The following is a 21,064-nucleotide window of genomic DNA, read 5'->3' on the forward strand; positions in this document are numbered from 1 at the left end:
TCACATCAAATACAACTTTATTTGTATAGCACATTTCATACAAGCTAGAGTATAGCAATACAATACAATGCGACTCACATCATTTTGTTTAAATAGATACAATCAATCATAGAAAATAGATGGTAAAATTCCATGAACAAAAATTGTAAGTATTTTTGTGGTAGTACAAGAAGTTTAAACATTTTAATTAAGTGAGGCGGTGAAATACACTGCTCAAAAAATAAAGGGAACACTTAAATAACACAATGTAACTCCAAGTCAATCACACTTCTGTGAAATCAAACTGTCCACTTAGGAAGCAACACTGATTGACAATAAATTGCACATGCTGTTGTGCAAATGGAATAGACAACAGGTGGAAATTATAGGCAATTAGCAAGACACCCCCAATAAAGGAGTGGTTCTGCAGGTGGTGACCACAGACCACTTCTCAGTTCCTATGCTTCCTGGCTGATGTTTTGGTCACTTTTGAATGCTGGCGGTGCTTTCACTCTAGTGGTAGCATGAGACGGAGTCTACAACCCACACAAGTGGCTCAGGTAGTGCTGCTCATCCAGGATGGCACATCAATGCGAGCTGTGGCAAGAAGGTTTGCTGTGTCTGTCAGCGTAGTGTCCAGAGCATGGAGGCGCTACCAGGAGACAGGCCAGTACATCAGGAGACGTGGAAGAGGCCGTAGGAGGGCAACAACCCAGCAGCAGGACCGCTACCTATGCCTTTGTGCAAGGAGGAGCAGGAGGAGCACTGCCAGAGCCCTGCAAAATGACCTCCAGCAGGCCACAAATGTGCATGTGTCTGCTCAAATGGTCAGAAACAGACTCCATGAGGGTGGTATGAGGGCCCGACGTCCACAGGTGGGGGTTGTGCTTACAGCCCAACACCGTGCAGGACGTTTGGCATTTGCTAGAGAACACCAAGATTGGCAAATTCGCCACTGGCGCCCTGTGCTCTTCACAGATGAAAGCAGGTTTACACTGAGCACATGTGACAGACGTGACATAGTCTGGAGACGCCGTGGAGAACGTTCTGCTGCCTGCAACATCCTCCAGCATGACCGGTTTGGCGGTGGGTCAGTCATGGTGTGGGGTGGCATTTTTTTGGGTGCCGCACAGCCCTCCATGTGCTCTTCAGAGGTAGCCTGACTGCCATTAAGTACCGAGATGAGATCCTCAGACCCCTTGTGAGACCATATGCTGGTGCGGTTGGCCCTGGGTTCCTTCTAATGCAAGACAATGCTAAACCTCATGTGGCTGGAGTGTGTCAGCAGTTCCTGCAAGAGGAAGGCATTGATGCTATGGACTGGCCCGCCCGTTCCCCAGACCTGAATCCAATTGAGCACATCTGGGACATCATGTCTCGCTCCATCCACCAACGCCACGTTGCACCAAAGACTGTCCAGGAGTTGGCAGATGCTTTAGTCCAGGTCTGGGAGGAGATCCCTCAGGAGACCATCCGCCACCTCATTAGGAGCATGCCCAGGCGTTGTAGGGAGGTCATACAGGCACATGGAGGCCACACACACTACTGAGCCTCATTTTGACTTGTTTTAAGGATATTACATCAAAGTTGGATCAGCCTGTAGTGTGGTTTTCCACTTTAATTTTGAGTGTGACTCCAAATCCAGACCTCCATGGGTTGATAAATTTGATTTCCATTGATCATTTTTGTGTGATTTTGTTGTCAGCACATTCAACTATGTAAAGAAAAAAGTATTTAATAAGAATATTTCATTCATTCAGATCTAGGATGTGTTATTTTAGTGTTCCCTTTATTTGTTTGAGCAGTGTATATTCAAAGTTAAATTTATTAAAATATCTGGTCTGATTACTTTGATAGACTATGTCAACCTCATTACTTTGGAATGTGGGGCAGTTAGATCACATATTTAATCACAAATAATTACACTAAGACTACTACACTTTTACTCATAAGGAATTAGAAATGTTTCAGGTTATCATTTGGGGAGAGAAATATAATGGACATTTGTGGACAAAACTTACTCAACCTTAAAAAATGGTTTAGTCTTCAACTACCACAACATATTTTCATCACTAACAAACTTCTAAACTTCTTCCACTAGATGCATCATCATATGTAAATAGTTTATGATTAGTGAATACTATAACGCAGTTATTCTGTTACATACTTCTCCCTATTAGCTGAAATTGTATTTTTTCAAAGCCATTTTAGCTGTCATGTTAGCTGTTCTGTCCGAACAAATTCACAAATTTGTGGCGCTATGCAGAAGTTGACTCCCTCCGGGCACATGTTGCTAGGCAACCCCTGCACTTGCCTGGGCAGGCCTGCACCCTCCATGGCCAAAGCCAGTTTGAGAAACATGCTAAAAAACGTTTGTGCTGTGCAACTCAATAAATACTGCACTCTAAGTCATGATAGTGTTGCAAGACAAAGCAACTTTACTTTCACCTTTCAATTTTATAATCTACTATAGTTTTTTAAATTCATTTCTATTATTTATTCTACAGTAGAAGTAGTAGTCAAACCTGGAACACAGGCTGTTGTCCCCGATGATTTGCTGCAGTGTTTCCATCAGGTCCTGGACAGTGGACTCCTCCCTGATGCCCGTGTCCGGCCTGGGCATAGTGTGGTGTTGGGACTGCCAGGAATCACCAGGCACGTTGGCCATTGCGTGGCTGTTGCTGAAGGCCTGGTCTTCCCAGGAGCACAGCTCCTGAGGGTTAGGGGGCTTGCTGGAGGGCTCGCTGGGGCTGGTCTGCATGGATGAATGATTGAATTAAAAAATTTTTTTTTAACAAAAATACTTTTTGTCTAAAGTCATCCTTAGCGACCCATCCTTACGGGGCTATTTGAGACATTGTCTGTGTCCAAAATGGCAACCTATTCCCTACATAGTACACTAGAGACCTATTGGCCCTGGTCAAAATTAGTGCATAATATAGGGAATATGGTAAAACAGAGTAAATTGCTGTACCTGCATGTAGATGGCCTGGTCCTGCTTCAGCATGGAGCCCAGCAGGGAGTCGGGGTCCAGGGCCATTTCTTCGGCCATCTTCCTGATCTTAGGGCCCTTGCTCTGGGTTGGAACGTCAGCTACGTCCAGAGAGAGGCCCACCTCGTAGAGAACAGCTTCCCCAGTGGCGAAGTTAAAGGGCAGCTGGAGTCTCCGCTGGCGAAGCTGCTCCTCACCCTCATTATTTCTTGAGGAATAAAAAGGAGTATTAGAATAAAATAGAGTAGTATAGTATAGTAGAGTACAGTAGAGTACGGTAGAGTAGAGTACGGCAGAGTACAGTAGAGTACGGCAGAGTACGGTAGAGTAGAGTACGGTAGAGTACAGTAGAGTACGGTAGAGTACAGTAGAGTACGGTAGAGTACAGTAGAGTACAGTAGAGTACAGTAGAGTACAGTACGGTAGAGTACAGTAGAGTACGGTAGAGTACAGTAGAGTACGGTAGAGTAGAGTACAGTAGAGTACGGTAGAGTAGAATATGGCAGAGTACAGTAGAGTACGGTAGAGTAGAGTATAGAGTTCAGTAGAGTACAGTAGAGTACGGTAGAGTAGAGTACGATAGAGTACAGCGCAGAGTAATCTTGGATTGGATTGTCCAGATGATGACTCTACTCACGATAACGGTCTCTGTCTGACCATGATGAAGTCGGGCCTCCCTCCCTTGTAGATCAGTCTGGCGTTAGCCTGAACCCAGACCCACACACCATTCTTGGCCAGGAGCCTAAACACAGTCAGACCACTCTCACCTGTCTTTATCACTAAGGAGGGAAACAGACGCAAGGAAACTGTCAAAAACAGGGTCGGGTACAGCAAATACAGAGAACTCATTTGTTTCTCATTCATTCATTGTTTAATCCATTTGTTGCTTCAGTTATTCATTCATTCATCTGTTCAATCATTTGTTAGTTAATTCAAACATTCAAAGAAGAAAGTTGAAATATTGATTTGGAAACGTGACAACGACTTACTTCTGACATGGTTGTCGGCACAGTACATCATGTCAGCAGCGTGAATGAACTGGTATCCAGAGCCTCTCATACACAACTCCAGCTCCGTGTAACCCAGAACCACCTTCCCTCTGACACACAATAACACACAGGAGGAATAACATTAGAAACGATTGCTAATTATTCCGTTTTTTCTGATCTCTACAGTTTGTGGTTACAATTCATAGTAATGTTCATGAATAAGTCATTACAAATGCTTATAAATCATTTAGAAATTAATATAAATGTTATAACACACACAAAGGAATAATGTTATCTATAACGTTAGATATACATTACATGGCCAAAAGTGTGTGGTCACCTGCTCGTCAAACATCTCATTCCAAAATCATGGGCATTAATATGGAGTTGGTCCCCCCTTTGCTGCTATAAGCCTTTTCACTAGACCTTGGAACATTGCTGTGTGGACTTGCTTCCAAGTAGCCTAGTGGTCAGAGCGTGGTTAGAGCACTCTAACCACTAGGCAGGTAGCCTTGGTCCAGTAACCGAAAGGTTGCTGGATCGAATCCCAGAGCTGACAAGGTAAAAATCTGTTGTTCTGGTCCTGAACAAGGCAGTTAACCCAGTGTTCCCTGGTAGGCCATCATTGTAAATAAGAATTTGTTCTTAACTGACTTGCCTAGTTAAATAAAGGTTTAAAATACATTTAAAATTCAGCCACAAGAGCATTAGTGAGGTCGGGCAGTGATATTGGCTGATTAGGCAGATTCATCCGTCGGACTGCCAGATGGTGAAGCATGATCCATCACCACTGCTCCAGAGTCCAATTGTGGCAAGCTTAGGCTTGTGTAGGGCTGCTCGGCCATGAAAACCCACTTAATGAAGCTCCCGATGAACAGCTATTGTGCTGACGTTGCTTCCAGAGGCAGTTTAGAACTCGGTAGTGATTGTTGCAACCGAGAACAATTATTATTGTTATTTTTTAAATTTGACCCCCTTTTCATGGTATCCAATTGTTTAGTAGTTACTGTCTTGTGTCATCGCTACAACTCCTGTACGGGCTCGGGAGAGACGAAGGTCAAAAGCCATGCGTCCTCCGAAACACAACCCAACCAAGCCGCACTGCTTCTTAACACAGCGCGCATCCAACCCGGAAGCCAGCCGCACCAATGTGTCGGAGAAAACACCGTGCCCCTATCAACCTGGTCAGCGTGCACTGTGCCCGGCCCGCCACAGGAGTCGCTAGTGCGCGATGAGTCAAGTATCTCCCTACCGGCCAAACCCTCCCTACCCCGGACGCATTGTGCGTCGCCCCATGAACCTCCCGGTCGCGGCCGGCTGCAACAGAGCCTGGGCTCGAACCCAAAGTCTCTGGTGGCACAGCTAGCACTGCGATGCAGTGCCCTAGACCACTGCGCCACTCGAGAGGCCCCCTGAGAACAATATTTTTGCAGTACGCGCTTCAGCACTAGGCGGTCCCGTTCTGTGAGTTTGTGTGACCTACCACTTCGCGGCTGATCCGTTGTTGCTCCTAGACGTTTCCACTTCACAATAACAGCACTTACAGTTGACTGGGGCAGAAATTTGACGAACTAACTTGCTGAAAGTAACTGAGCTCTTCAGTACGGGCCATTCTACTGCCAATGTTAATCTGTGGAGATTGCATGGCTGTGTGCTCGATTCTATACACTTTTCAGCAACGGGTGTGGCTGAAATATCTGAATTACCCTAATTTGAAGGGATGTGCACATACTGTAGTGTACTTTAATTATAACACTGGATGGGAGTGTTACCTTGTATCAACATTCGTGGGGGTGAAATCCAGCTTGTGTTTGGTCTGGAATATAAGTGTCTTGGTCCTGATCTCCAGGATAGAGGGGGTCTGGATGGGGGTAGCCACCACAAACAGGGCCAGCTGGGGGTGGTCTATGGTACCATCATCTGACATCTTGTTCTGGCCATGGAGGTACTTCAGACGCCCATTGAAGTTCAGGGCCTGGAGTTGAAGACACAGGGAAATGAGGAGGAAAGGTAAGGGACTTCTCTGTGTGATCACATGAGGATAAACAGAGATCCTAAATACAACTACACTTGTATATATAAGTTATATATATATATATATATATATATATATATATATATATATATATATATATATTGTATTGTTTTTGTTTTGCGTATATTGTCTCATTCTGTGGATGCAAAAGTCATATTTTAACCACTACTACTAAATTACTAATACAAAGTTAATCTGTGGACGTTGTGTTGTGTGTGGTTGGACTGTTAGTTTACTGTACCAGGAAGCCAGAGGAGTTGTCCAGGAGACAGCGGAAGCGACAGACGAAGCTCCTCTCCAGGAAGGAAGAGTTCTCAGGAGGAATGTGCTGCGGGTCGTAGCTCACTATGTTGCTGGTGATGTCACTGCTGTTGTTAGGCTGCAGGCCTACAGTACACACAGTTACGATACAGAGTATATTTATATCTCTTTTATATTTTAGTCATTTATTAGGTACTCTTATCCAGAGCAACTTACAAGAGCAATTAGGTTTAAGTGCCTTGATCAAGGGCACATTTTTCACGAAGTTGGCTCTGGGATTCAAACCAGTGACCTTTCCGTGACTTGCCCAATGCTCTTTACAGCTAGGCTTCCTGTTTATTATCCTGTATATTCAGCTAACTATACAACATTTTTTTTCAAGCTATTTCAAATCTTTCCACAAAGGTTGGCTTAGTCCTCGTGTCAAAGTCATTCCACGGAGGGACGAGTGTCTTGCGGGTTTTCACTCCACCCCTGTACTTTACTGCTGAATTAAGGTCACTAATTAGTAAGGAACTCCCTTCACCTGGTTGTCTAGGTCTTAATTGAAAGGAAAAACCCAAAACCCGCAGACACTCGGTCCTCCATGGAATGAGTTCGACACCCCTGGCTTAGGCAGTAGAAAACCAGGGTGTGAGTACTAACATAGCAGACTGGAGTACTAACATAGTGCATTACTCACTCTCTGTTGTCCCTGGCTCTGCATCAAACTGGTTGGGGTTAAGGGCGAAGTGGAGCTGACGTCTGAACAAGGCCCTGTCGTCAGTGTGGATCAACTCAAACACACTCTGGTGAACCACATCTGACTGTGGGAGACAGGACAAAGAGGGAGACAAGAGTGTAAAAGACAATATACAGTACAGTACAGACTAGAGAGGAATATATGAAGTGCATGAGATTCAGTCATTTCCAAATGTCTCCTGGGAATACGAACTAACAGGTGCTGCCCTCTAGTGGTTTGGCAGCCCTAATACGCCACTGTCTGCTCCATTCAATGCTTTGTGGGAGGGGGAAGGAGTGGGATGGGTTGTGCATCTCTCATTAAAGAGCAAAGCTCACTAGGGTGCAGAGGCACAAACAACCCCCATATTCCAAGAGGACTCTCTGTGAGTGTGTGTGCATATGTGTGTGTTGTTGTTTGGAGCATGAGTAATCAACATTTTCATTAGAATACACCTGCATTGCTTGCTGTTTGGGGTTTTAGGCTGGGTTTCTGTACAGCACTTTGATATATCAGCTGACGTAAGAAGGGCTTTATAAATACATTTGATTTTGATTTGATTTGATTAGAGCCTCTCTCCTGCAGTGTGATGTCTGTCTTTAGGCAAGTGACTCGGCCATGCACCATGTGTATGTGTGTGTGTGTGTGTGCACTGTAAGCAGGGGTGAATGTAGATTTCATTTCTTCCCCGTACGGGACATCCTATGTGCACACGCTTATGGGCCTAATCATAGAATTTTGCCGGGACGCCGTACTGGACCGCTTTACGTTCACCCCTGGCTGTAAGTGTGTGTGTACTGTAAGTATGTGTGTGTACAGTAGGTGTGTGTACTGTAAGTATGTGTGTGTACTGTAGGTGTGTGTGTGTGTACTGTAAGTGTGTGTGTGTGTGTGTGTGTGTGTACTGTAAGTGTGTGTATGGGCCAATGACCCGGGCTCATGCATCGTGTTGCAGAGGGCAAGCAGTGCTTCTGGGCCCAATGTGTTCCGAGAACACACGACTTATGTGTTTTCCCATTCCCTTCCATCCATTAACCGCTCTGCCGTGAAAAGAATGCTGGGAACGTAGGTCTGACGGAGACAGAGAGCTGTGTGAGACGAGCGTATGTGATTTGATGCTCGCTCTCTTCTCCCCTAGGCTTCCTAAAACTCGTACTTGACCTCAGTCAAGGTCTCTCTCTGGGAATGATGTGTGCGCACGGAACGAGAGTTTGGAGTTTGTTGGCCGATGAACTTCTGACTTATAAATACATCCATTTAAATGTGGTCTGTATACATGTCTGTGATGAGAAGGGGAGCCAAGGGCATATCAATCGCAACTCCATGCACTTCTGCTTCCTATTATAGCCTTGGTACTTCAGTTATGACTGATACGCTTTGGGGATGATAGGCTTTTTGACAGATTACTGTTAAAGTTGAGGAGTCACATTAGAATGTCCAACAAGCTCAGCTGGCCAGCAAATTATTCAACTGTGACAATATTGACATTTGTCTTTAGTGTACATATTATGGCGTAATTAGCTAGCTAGGTGATGTGGGCTGCCATGAGGTGACATGTATGATACCATTAGTTAGCTAGGTGATACGGCTGCTATGAGGTGACATGTATGGTACCATTAGCTAGCTAGGTGATACGGCTGCCATGAGGTGACATGTATGGTACCATTAGTTAGCTAGGTGATATGGGCTGCCATGAGGTGACATATATGATACCATTAGCTAGCTAGGTGATACGGCTGCCATGAGGTGACATGTATGGTACCATTAGCTAGGTGATATGGGCTGCCATGAGGTGATATGTATGATACCATTAGCTAGCTAGGTGATACGGCTGCCATGAGGTGACATGTATGATACAATTAGCTAGCTAGGTGATATGGGCTGCCATGAGGTGACATGTATGATACCATTAGCTAGCTAGGTGATACGGCTGCCATGAGGTGACATGTATGGTACCATTAGTTAGCTAGGTGATATGGGCTGCCATGAGGTGACATGTATGATACCATTAGCTAGCTAGGTGATATGGGCTGTCATGAGGTGACATGTATGATACCATTAGCTAGCTAGGTGATACGGCTGCCATGAGGTGGTATGTATGATACCATTAGCTAGCTAGGTGATACGGCTGCCATGAGGTGACATGTATGGTACCATTAGTTAGCTAGGTGATATGGGCTGCCATGAGGTGACATGTATGATACCATTAGCTAGCTAGGTGATATGGGCTGTCATGAGGTGACATGTATGATACCATTAGCTAGCTAGGTAATATGGCTGCTATGAAGAGACTTGAAAGGTACCTACATACTATAGGGTCTTCATAACAGCTGAATAACCGATACATAATACATTTATAAGCAGTATATGCATAATGTGGGTGCACTGTATGTCAGTCAGTGTTGGTCAAAAGGCCCTATTTTACCTGGTGGAACCCTAGGTAGTCCTGAACAGTAGGAGAGGAGTAGAACACGTATCCCTCCGCCGTGACCACCAGCACAAAGCCGTTCAGGGCCTAGAGACACAGAGAGGCACAGTCAGACAAAAATACACACGATGACCTTACTATTTATGAACTTAATAGTATTATATTATTATGAAGTTAACATATGTTCATACTTCATACGTCAAACAAGACACACTCAGCTATTCGACGTGAAGATGGGCAAATAAACTTAACCTGAATGAAATAAAAATGAATCCCATGACGTAGTGAATGATAAGGGGCAATAAAGGAGTCAAATTAAATTAGAGGAGGAATTCTGGTCGGCTGTTGAAGGAGGGAGAAGTAGCCATGGTGTGTGTCTTTGTGTGTGTGCATGTGTGTGTGTTTGTTCAGGTTTGGGTAAACATCCCATGTAATTAGCCATTCCTTTGTTCAGGTGTTAAATGTGACAATACAACGGAGCGGGGGGAATATATAGCTACTTGTCACGCACAGGATCCTGAACCTTGTAAACAATAGACCACCAGAGTGTGTGTGTGAGTGTGAGTGTGAGTGTGTGTGTGAAAGAGAAAGAGAAAGAGAAACAGAGAGAAACAGAGAGAGAGAGAGAGACAGACAGACAGACAGACAGACAGACAGACAGACAGACAGACAGACAGACAGACAGACAGACAGACAGACAGACAGACAGACAGACAGACAGACAGACAGACAGACAGACAGACAGACAGACAGACAGACAGACAGACAGACACAGACAGACAGACAGACAGACAGACAGACAGACAGACAGACAGACAGACAGACAGACAGACAGACAGACAGACAGACAGACAGACAGACAGACAGACAGACAGACAGACAGACAGAGAGAGAGAGAGAGAGAGAGAGAGAGAGAGAGAGAGAGAGAGAGAGAGAGAGTGAGTGAGTGACAGGGTATGCGAAAGGTCCTGCAATTTGGTATCACAATAAAGGGCCTGTACGGATTTACTGGAAGCTGCTGCAAATTTTCAGCATATAAAACACAGACAACAGGTTTAGCCAATGTACAGGTTTAGGAATACAGGCCAAAGTATCTCTGTGTGTGTGCAGTGGTGGAAAAAGTACCCAATTGTCAAAGTTAATATTTATCTATTTTTAAAATGTTTTTTTTTTTTACAAACAAAGCATTTGTGTTTCAGTGAGTACACCAGATCAGAGGCAGTAGGGATGTCCAGAATGTTCTCTTGATAAGTGCATGAATTGGACCATTTTCCTGTCCTGCTAAACATTCAAAATGTAACGAGTAAAGTACAATATTTTCTTTAGGAATGTAGTGAAGTAAAAGTAAAAGTTGTCTAAAATATAAATAGTAAAGTAGAGTACAGATACCCCCCAAAAACAACTTAAGTAGTGCTTTAAAGTATTTTTTACTTAAAAGTACTTTACACTACTGTGTATGTGTTTGAGGGTAATAGTGAGTGATTCTAACCGACCTACTCTAATTATTTCCTGAGAAAGACTACAGGACAACAAGACGATAACGTGGTTTGTAACATCTTCATGACATATGCTCCCAGATAGCACTGAACAAGTTTTCTGCATGGTGAATCAACTAGCCCCATTAATCTTTACCTGGCACATAGGCCTACACAAAAATAAAAAATAAAACAACACACAATTGTGTCTCAGAAGAGCAACGTTTGTTCTCTGTGTGGATTTACTGCCGTCACCAGGACAGCGACTGAGGAAGAAAGTTAAGATTAAACTACAAACTGCCCAGCATTACCAAACTATCAAGGCGGATAATCAGTCATAAATCAGTCTAGCACCACCCTCCATTAGACCAGTCCTTACTGGAGAGAATAGTGCTGTGTGTGGTCAGTGGTGAGACCTCCCTGGAGATGGCGATGGTTATCTTTAGCAATAAAACAAACGCTAATGAGAACTAGCGTAGCCCTCACCGAGAAATGGGACAGCACGCTAACACTCCTAGCATTAGCCCCAGTGAGAAGAGGGAGGGCATTGCCCATGGGTAATGAAATGAGAGAGTCAAACTCAGGATTTAGTCAGGAGGGGAGGGAATGTGGGTGTTTACTCCAAGAAAATGACTAATGACACACTATATGTGTGCTTAGACAAGTGGTTGAATCCACCTCTTTTTGTTCTCCCTTATTGGTATTGAACATACATATATGAGAGGCTAATACGGAGGTTGTTGAAATAGCCAAGGGTTTATAATCAAGCATATTTGTTTGAGACTGTATACAGGGGTTCTATATCTATGGTATACAGTATGCATGATATATAGGCTGATGACGTGAGACAGTAATCCCTAACCTAACTCTCGGGGAGGATGGAGGAGTTTCGGTCATGTCAAGACATAAAACAAATAGCTTCTCGTATAACTGGAGGGGAAGGAGTGAGGCTGGTTTCTTTACATGTAGGTGGGTATGAGAGGCGTCATATAGTGTGTGTGAGCTGGGGGACAGGTTGGTGCTTGCCCTTCACGCCAGCTAAGCTTCCTCGGGTAAACCCCAGAGGGGGAGAGAGAGAGAGGCCTCGGGCTGGGGGGACAGACAGAGACAGACAGACAGACAGACAGACAGACAGACAGACAGACAGGCAGGCAGACAGGCAGACAGGCAGGCAGACACTGTATACCTGGTGCAGGAGGTTTCCCTCGGAGAACGTGACCCCATCCACAGAGGTTGTGGCGGTTGTGCTCTTCGCTAGAGTGATCGGTCCATTCCCTCCGAACCCCACCGCTCTCTCCACCCCCCACCCTGGACTGCCTTTCTTCATGGTCGCTGCGAAACAGAACAGAGGGAGAGAAACATAACTTCACACCAGCACGCAAACCTGAAAGCAATACGCGCCGGACAGTGGGAGAAAGCAGCATAGAACTCACTTCTCAAAGATGTTGCTGACAGGCTCTCTGCTAACGTCTGTAACTCTGAAACAGTTATCTTCTTCCTCCAAGCCAACACACTAAAACTACAGCCCCTAAGATGGCTCTCCTTCCCTCTCTCCAACCCCTGCTGTTGTTGTTGTGTGTGGCTGTGTGCGTATATGTGTGTGTTTGTCTCGGCTTGTTTTACTATCCTCGTAGGTACCGGAAATCCCCTAAAGTCACCACAAGGATAGTAAAGGATAGTAAAGGACAGACCCCCACAAAGGCTATTTTAAGCTGAGTTTAAAGGGTTTGGTTTAGGGTTAGAATTAGGTTACGGGTTGGGTTTAGGGTTAGGGGCTTAAAGTTGGAGTTAAGGTCAGGGTTAGGTTTAGGGCTTTGGAAAAATAGGATTTTGAATGTAAATACATTTTGGATCCCCACAAGGATAATAAAACATATGGTGTGTGTGTGTGTGTGTGTGTCTGTGTGTGTGCACGTGCATGTGCTTTCTTGCATGTGTCTGTGTGTCAGCCAGGATTGGCTTTGTGCTCATTTGGGACTTAACTTTGACTCCAGCTTTAACAGATGAGATTATAAAACCTCCCTCCCCATTTGTCTAACTCTGTTTTCTCCTTCCCTTGTTCATTTGTTCTCATCCCCAGGAGAAGCCCTGACAGCGAGCGAGGCTCATAGGGGACTAAGTGCGGGCGTGTACGTCATATGTTTCAACTGGAGACTTGAGACATACTCCAGATGTCCACAGCCAGGCCTCTAATCTATGTTTGTGTCCCCTAAAAGCAGAGCTGCAGACACCAAGTATGTTTGCGAAAAAAAACAAAGCCAATTGTTTTCAGAAATGCCGGATGAGCTGCGACTATTTCTGTCCGCTAGTCTAATATCTCAAAGGTGGTCTTCTTAAAATAAGTCAGAATCGAAAGAGAGAGAGATAGGGAAGGAAAGAGAAAAGGGGAGATAATGAGGGATATGAGAGAGAGAGAGAGAGAGAGAGAGAGGAAGAGAGAGAGAGGGAGGCAAAGAGAGAGAGAGAGGCAGATGAAGACAGAGTGAGAGAGGAGACAAACAAAAGGAGGAGACAGACAGTGACAAATAGTCGTACATACTGGAGTCGGACACACTGGTGACTGACTCCACCAGACTCCAGACTGCAGTCCAGACTGAACCCTAGGGCTCTGGTCTTTCCCGTCTCTCCGCTTTCCCGTCTGTAGCTCCAGATCAGAACAAGAGCCTCCTTGTTCCCACTCTCAGCCTCCCCTCGACCCTCATACCCGGCTGGACACAGCACACCCACTGTGCTCAGCCACTTCTGATGAGCGCTGAAAGAGCCAGGGGCTTTCTCTGCCTTCATCACAGATCTTAAATCAATAAAGCATGTTTTCCGCCTGAATTACAGCTTGGACTGGGCCTGGCTGGGCCTGACTGGGCCTGGCTGGGCTGGTTGGGCCTGACTGGGCCTGGCTGGGCTGGTTGGGCCTGACTGGGCCTGGTTGGGCCTGTCAGAAGGCTTGATGGGGGCTGCTACACCAACACTAATTATTTCAATCACAGAGATAAGTGACTCTCATAGTACTTTGCTATAAGTCTAGAAGTTTCCTAGTTGGAATGTGATTAAGTGGCTGCCCAGAGCTAGCTAGAGAGACCGGCTGCTGTACACTGGCTAGCCCAGAGCTAGCTAGAGAGATGGCCTGCTGTACATTGGCTAGCCCAGATCTAGCTAGAAGGATGGCCTGCTGTACATTGGCTAGCCCAGAGCTAGCTAGAGAGATGGCCTGCTGTACATTGGCTAGCCCAGACCTAGCTAGAAGGATGGCCTGCTGTACATTGGCTAGCCCAGAGCTAGCTAGAGAGATGGCCTGCTGTACATTGGCTAGCCCAGACCTAGCTAGAGAGATGGCCTGCTGTACATTGGCTAGCCCAGAGCTAGCTAGAAAGATGGCCTGCTGTACATTGGCTAGCCCAGAGGTAGCTAGAGAGATGGCCTGCTGTACATTGGCTAGCCCAGAGCTAGCTAGAAAGATGGCCTGCTGTACATTGGCTAGCCCAGAGGTAGCTAGAGAGATGGCCTGCTGTACATTGGCTAGCCCAGAGTTAGCTAGAGAGATGGCCTGCTGTAGGCTACATTAGGCTAGCCTGACAACTCACACTGCTCTGTCGTTTGCTACATACTTTACTCGTCTGTGGTGCCAAGGGGAATGATGGGTGTTGTACACAAGACAAAGTCAACAGTGATTGGATCGTCAAACCAATCAGAGTATCAAAACCAATGCTTTACGCACGTGTGTTCTGGCTCTGGCCCAACCCATACGTTTCTGGACCAATAGCACAGCCCCGAATGTGTTCGCATTCTGTGAAGGGTCAGGGAGGCACTCAGATCCAGACTCATTGCAGAGAAGAAACGAATGTCTGCAGGCGTGAAAGGAGTCTGGGTAGCCAGGCAAACATTAGGCTACAGCACAGAGCTAACCCTGGCTCTGAGGTACGGCCTAAGAGCATGTGGCTGACTGCTATAGTCTACATTGGAGTTAGCTAGAGCGTGTGGTTGCTGTACAGACTAGCCTGGAGCAAGCTCTGCCCCTGAGGTACGGTCGACTGCAGGCTGGGTGGGGCGCCCAGTCATTTCCTGTGTGTGTTGTGAGCTACAGGCTGCAGCTAATGCTATTTCTGGATCCACAGCCATTATCAAGCTCTCTGTATCATAAGAAGAAAAATATAGAAAAAAAGAGAGGGGAGAGAGAGAGGGAGAGAGAGAGAGAGAGAGAGAGAGAGAGAGATACAGAGAGAGAGAGAGAGAGAGAGAGAGAGAGAGAGAGAGAGAGAGAGAGAGAACAAAAACAACAGTGTTTCTTTCCAGCAACAAAACACCAAGATACCTTTCCCACAGGACACAGATGTTGGGAGATAATTTTAGGGGAAATGCAAAGTTAAAGGCAAACCACTTAAAAGGATGATGGCCTATCGATATGGCCCAGTAAATTGCAGAGTACTTAACTATGTAGCATACATCACGGTTAGGAAGGAGAGAAAGAGAGCGAGAGAAAAAGGTAGAGAGAGAGAGACAGGGGTGGGAGAAAGAGAGAGAGCGAGAGAGAGAGAGAGAGAGAGAGAGCACCGTTTCATGGTTTGGCAGACATGTACGGTATGCGGCTATGCGGTATGGTTACTTTCCCATGTTTGTTCCTTAATGACTAAGGGAGGAAGAGAAGACAGTGTTTCTATTTGGGCTGACAATGAGGGCTCATGACTGGGTCATGACCGTGGCCCTATAGCTCAGCTGGTAGAGTGTGGCTCCTGCAGTTCCAGAATAGTGGGTTCAATTCCTGGGAGTACTGTACGTAAAATGCATGCATGCATGACTAAATCTCTTTGGATAAAAAGGTCATACATTAAATTATATGTGGACCAGGGATTGCTATTTCATTCAGCGAACCAACTAGAGAGAATATGGTTCAGCGTCGGAGTGCTGATATAGGATACATGTTTCCTCTTAGATCATTAATGAATACAATTTTATGGACAGGGAGGATCGAATTCTATAAAAGCACTCTTACTCTGAGGTGCTTTATGAATATGGGCCCAGGACTCCAGTATAGCAGTTGCCTGTCCCGCGTAAAGGGAGCCAGCCCTGCAGGACTAGATGTGTTGTGGTGCTGTTATCCTGCTGCTGTTACTGGAGCACAGAGACCAAACCAAAGCCTTGGAACAGTTCGTAGGGCTTAACCAATCAACGAGCTTCGACTTCCATATCAGAACATCTGTGGCCTGGTCTCTCGGTCTTTGGGGTTAACCTCAACACTGATGTGAAGCTCTGACTACACAGCAAAGGAATGACTGGAGGGCTGGCTCAGCCCGGTCCACACGCACGCACGCACACGCACGCCCACACACACATACACACACACAGGCCTCCGCAGAGGGGAGGCCAAACGAGGAAAACAGACCAGGCCGCAAAATTGCCACTTGGCCGGTCAGATAGCAGCAACGGCAATACCACATTCCTCTATTCTCTCCTGACTGACTGGCTGACTGTAGCCCTGAGAGCTGGAAATGGACGGGAGTCACCGAGTCTAAAAAGGAGAATGGTCTGTAGTGGTTTGGTCAGTGTAGGACCGTAAAGCGGAACTCTGCCCGGCCCGCGGAACTCAATCCATCAGGACTGAATTACCATCCTACTGCTGCCAGTGTATATTATGGTGAATAGCCTATGATTAGAGGCTTTGGAGTCATCTAGCTCCAGTTCGTCTTTCCTAATGATCGCCTGTCACTGACCATCGTACGCTTTCTATGTACTTTGATATGGCACTACGCTCGTCATCATTTATCTTCATTTACTTCAAAACCACATATTCTTTTGAATGTTTCCAATACTAGGGAAATGCCAACATATCCCTTCAAAACCACAACGTTGGCACTCTCACGTTCAAGCCATCGCTACTCAACCTAGCGGAGAAGAGAGAGTAGAGAGTGTAAGACAGATACGCACGCACACCGACACACACCGACCCCCACAGCCACCTCAACACCTCAGGGCAGGCAGCCGTTCCGCCGACCACAGCTGTCCACGCTGGGCGGAGGGCAGCAGTCTAGTCTCATCATTATTTTAGTAATAGAAGGTCAACCCACCAGTCAGTCTCCTGTAGGACCAAACAGAACCATAAAAGGTTTCTAATTTCAAGGTCAATCCAATCTACCCACCCACTGCTATAACCCGATATTAGAGAGAGAGCCAGGGAGCCAGGGATGGTCTGGGCACCTAATGGATGAGCATGGTATATATATCCTGACAGTAATGGGATATGTAGTCTACCCCATCAACAAGTAGCCTACCCCATCAACAAGGCGTCCAGAATAATCACATTACAGTGAGACAACACTCCGAGGACAAAGAGAGAGAGTTTGTATGGCACCCTATTCCCTATAAAGAGCACTACTTTTGACCAGGGCTCATGGAGCTCTGGTCAAAAGTAGTACATTATATACAGTGCCTTGCGAAAGTATTCGGCCCCCTTGAACTTTGCGACCTTTTGCCACATTTCAGGCTTCAAACATAAAGATATAAAAATGTATTTTTTTGTGAAGAATCAACAACAAGTGGGACACAATCATGAAGTGGAACGAGATTTATTGGATATTTCAAACTTTTTTAACAAATCAAAAACTGAAAAATTGGGCGTGCAAAATTATTCAGCCCCTTTACTTTCAGTGCAGCAAACTCTCTCCAGAAGTTCAGTGAGGATCTCTGAATGATCCAATGTTGACCTAAATGACTAATGATGACAAATACAAACCACCTATGTGTAATTAAGTCTCCGTATAAATGCACCTGCACTGTGATAGTCTCTTTTAAAAGCGCAGAGAGCATCATGAAGAACAAGGAACACACCAGGCAGGTCCGAGATACTGTTGTGAATAAGTTTAAAGCCGGATTTGGATACAAAAATATTTCCCAAGCTTTAAACATCCCAAGGAGCACTGTGCAAGCGATAATATTGAAATGGAAGGAGTATCAGACCACTGCAAATCTACCAAGACCTGGCCGTCCCTCTAAACTTTCAGCTCATACAAGGAGAAGACTGATCAGAGATGCAGCCAAGAGGCCTATGATCACTCTGGATGAACTGCAGAGATCTACAGCTGAGGTGGGAGACTTTGTCCATAGGACAACAATCAAATCAAATCAAATCAAATCAAATCAAATGTTATTTGTCACATACACATGGTTAGCAGATGTTAATGCGAGTGTAGCGAAATGCTTGTGCTTCTAGTTCCGACAATGCAGTAATAACGAAAAAGTTATCTAACAATTCCAAAAAACTACTGTCTTATACACAGTGTAAGGGGATAAAGAATATGTACATAAGGATATATGAATGAGTGATGGTACAGAGCAGCATAGGCAAGATACAGTAGATGATATCGAGTACAGTATATACATATGAGATGAGTATGTAAACAAAGTGGCATAGTTAAAGTGGCTAGTGATACATGTATTACATAAGGATGCAGTCGATGATATAGAGTACAGTATATACGTATGCATATGAGATGAATAATGTAGGGTAAGTAACATTATATAAGGTAGCATTGTTTAAAGTGGCTAGTGATATATTTACATCATTTCCCATCAATTCCCATTATTAAAGTGGCTGGAGTTGAGTCAGTGTCATTGACAGTGTGTTGGCAGCAGCCACTCAATGTTAGTGGTGGCTGTTTAACAGTCTGATGGCCTTGAGATAGAAGCTGTTTTTCAGTCTCTCTGTCCCAGCTTTGATGCACCTGTACTGACCTCGCCTTCTGGATGACAGCGGGGTGAACAGGCAGTGGCTCGGGTGGTTGATGTCCTTGATGATCTTTATGGCCTTCCTGTAGCATCGGGTGGTGTAGGTGTCCTGGAGGGCAGGTAGTTTGCCCCCGGTGATGCGTTGTGCAGACCTCACTACCCTCTGGAGAGCCTTACGGTTGAGGGCGGTGCAGTTGCCGTACCAGGCGGTGATACAGCCCGCCAGGATGCTCTCGATTGTGCATCTGTAGAAGTTTGTGAGTGCTTTTGGTGACAAGCCGAATTTCTTCAGCCGCCTGAGGTTGAAGAGGCGCTGCTGCGCCTTCTTCACGATGCTGTCTGTGTGAGTGGACCAATTCAGTTTGTCTGTGATGTGTATGCCGAGGAACTTAAAACTTGCTACCCTCTCCACTACTGTTCCATCGATGTGGATGGGGGGGTGTTCCCTCTGCTGTTTCCTGAAGTCCACAATCATCTCCTTAGTTTTGTTGACGTTGAGTGTGAGGTTATTTTGCTGACACCACACTCCGAGGGCCCTCACCTCCTCCCTGTAGGCCGTCTCGTCGTTGTTGGTAATCAAGCCTACCACTGTTGTGTCGTCCGCAAACTTGATGATTAAGTTGGAGGCGTGCGTGGCCACGCAGTCGTGGGTGAACAGGGAGTACAGGAGAGGGCTCAGAACGCACCCTTGTGGGGCCCCAGTGTTGAGGATCAGCGGGCGTATATCAGGCGTATATTGCACAAATCTGGCCTTTATGGAAGAGTGGCAAGAAGAAAGCCACTTCTTAAAGATATCCATAAAAAGTGTTGTTTAAAGTTTGCCACAAGCCTCCTGGGAGACACACCAAACATGTGGAAGAAGGTGCTCTGGTCAGATGAAACCAAAATGGAACTTTTTAGCAACAATGCAAAACGTTATGTTTGGCGTAAAAGCAACACAGCTCATCACCCTGAATACACCATCCCCACTGTCAAACATGGTGGTGGCAGCATCATGGTTTGGGCCTGCTTTTCTTCAGCAGGGACAGGGAAGATGGTTAAAATTGATGGGAAGATGGATGGAGCCAAATACAGGACCATTCTGGAAGAAAACCTGATGGAGTCTGCAAAAGACCTGAGACTGGGATGGAGATTTGTCTTCCAACAAGACAATGATCCAAAACATAAAGCAAAATCTACAATGGAATGGTTCAAAAATAAACATATCCAGGTGTTAGAATGGCCAAGTCAAAGTCCAGACCTGAATCCAATCGAGAATCTGTGGAAAGAACTGAAAACTGCTGTTTCACAAATGCTCTCCATCCAACCTCACTGAGCTCGAGCTGTTTTGCAAGGAGGAATGGGAAAAAATGTCAGTCTCTCGATGTGCAAAACTGATAGAGACATACCCCAAGCGACTTACAGCTGTAATCGCAGCAAAAGGTGGCGCTACAAAGTATTAACTTAAGGGGGGCTGAATAATTTTGCACGCCCAATTTTTCAGTTTTTGATTTGTTAAAAAAGTTTGAAATATCCAATAAATGTCGTTCCACTTCATGATTGTGTCCCACTTGTTGTTGATTTTTCACAAAAATATACATTTTTATATCTTTATGTTTGAAGCCTGAAATGTGGCAAAAGGTCGCAAAGTTCAAGGGGGCCGAATACTTTCGCAAGGCACTGTATATAAGGAATTGGGTGCTATTTAGGACAGAGACAAACTCTCTTTCTTTGTTGTCTGACTGTAGTGTCATCTGGCGGTGGAACGACAATTCTGGATGGATGCCTTGATGACGTGCTTAGGCGACAGCAGTTTGTATGTGTGTATGTGTTTGTGTGGGTGTGGGTGTGCGCGTGCACGTGAATGACCAGGTTCGTGCCACCTGCCAAAAGGTTAAAAGGCTGTGTGTGTGAATTATATAATAAGCTTGCAGATGTTCAACCGACAGAAGGGTCTCTGAAAGCACGCACATCTTATCACTACAGAGCAGGGCCTCTCTTGGACTGCTACAACGACAGATACAATAACGACACCTAAGATAAACGGCTTCCTGTCACACCGAAGAGGAAACGTTCAAACAGTCTACATGCACACACATACAGTTGAAGTCGGGAGTTTACATACACCTTAGCCAAATACATTTATTTGTTCCTGACATTTAATCCTAGTAAACATTCCCTGTCTTGGGTCAGATAGGATCACCACTTTATTTTAATGAATGTGAAATGTCAGAATAATAGTATTTCTTTCTTTCACATTCCCAGTTGGTCAGAAGTTTACATTCAATTAGTATTTGGTAGCATTGCCTTTTAATTGTTTAACTTAGGTCAAACATTTCAGGTAGCCACAATAAGTTTGGTAAATTCTTACCCATTCCTCCTAACAGAGCAGGTGTAACTGAGTCACATTTTTGTAGGCCTCCTTGTTCGCACACACTTTTTCAGTTCTGCCCACACATTTTCTATTGGACTGAGGTCAGGGGTTTGTGATG

At 45.3% G+C, this 21,064-nt stretch overlaps 1 protein-coding gene across 1 annotated transcript in view; it reads right to left on the reverse strand.

Annotated features, from left to right (window-relative positions):
- LOC109890657 (aryl hydrocarbon receptor) overlaps nucleotides 1-21,064 on the reverse strand; it is an 85,027-nt gene that overhangs the window by 3,958 nt on the left and 60,005 nt on the right. Inside the window, exons 3-11 of the mRNA XM_031824500.1 lie at nucleotides 12,067-12,212; nucleotides 9,403-9,492; nucleotides 6,939-7,062; nucleotides 6,237-6,382; nucleotides 5,733-5,935; nucleotides 3,961-4,070; nucleotides 3,609-3,750; nucleotides 2,954-3,179; nucleotides 2,505-2,734 (exon numbers count right to left, since the gene is read on the reverse strand). Coding sequence (XP_031680360.1) covers nucleotides 2,505-2,734; nucleotides 2,954-3,179; nucleotides 3,609-3,750; nucleotides 3,961-4,070; nucleotides 5,733-5,935; nucleotides 6,237-6,382; nucleotides 6,939-7,062; nucleotides 9,403-9,492; nucleotides 12,067-12,212 — 1,417 coding nt within the window. The remainder of the gene's footprint in view (nucleotides 1-2,504; nucleotides 2,735-2,953; nucleotides 3,180-3,608; nucleotides 3,751-3,960; nucleotides 4,071-5,732; nucleotides 5,936-6,236; nucleotides 6,383-6,938; nucleotides 7,063-9,402; nucleotides 9,493-12,066; nucleotides 12,213-21,064) is intronic.

Source organism: Oncorhynchus kisutch, linkage group LG5 (genome assembly GCF_002021735.2).
Source record: "Oncorhynchus kisutch isolate 150728-3 linkage group LG5, Okis_V2, whole genome shotgun sequence".
Taxonomy (NCBI): domain Eukaryota; kingdom Metazoa; phylum Chordata; class Actinopteri; order Salmoniformes; family Salmonidae; genus Oncorhynchus; species Oncorhynchus kisutch.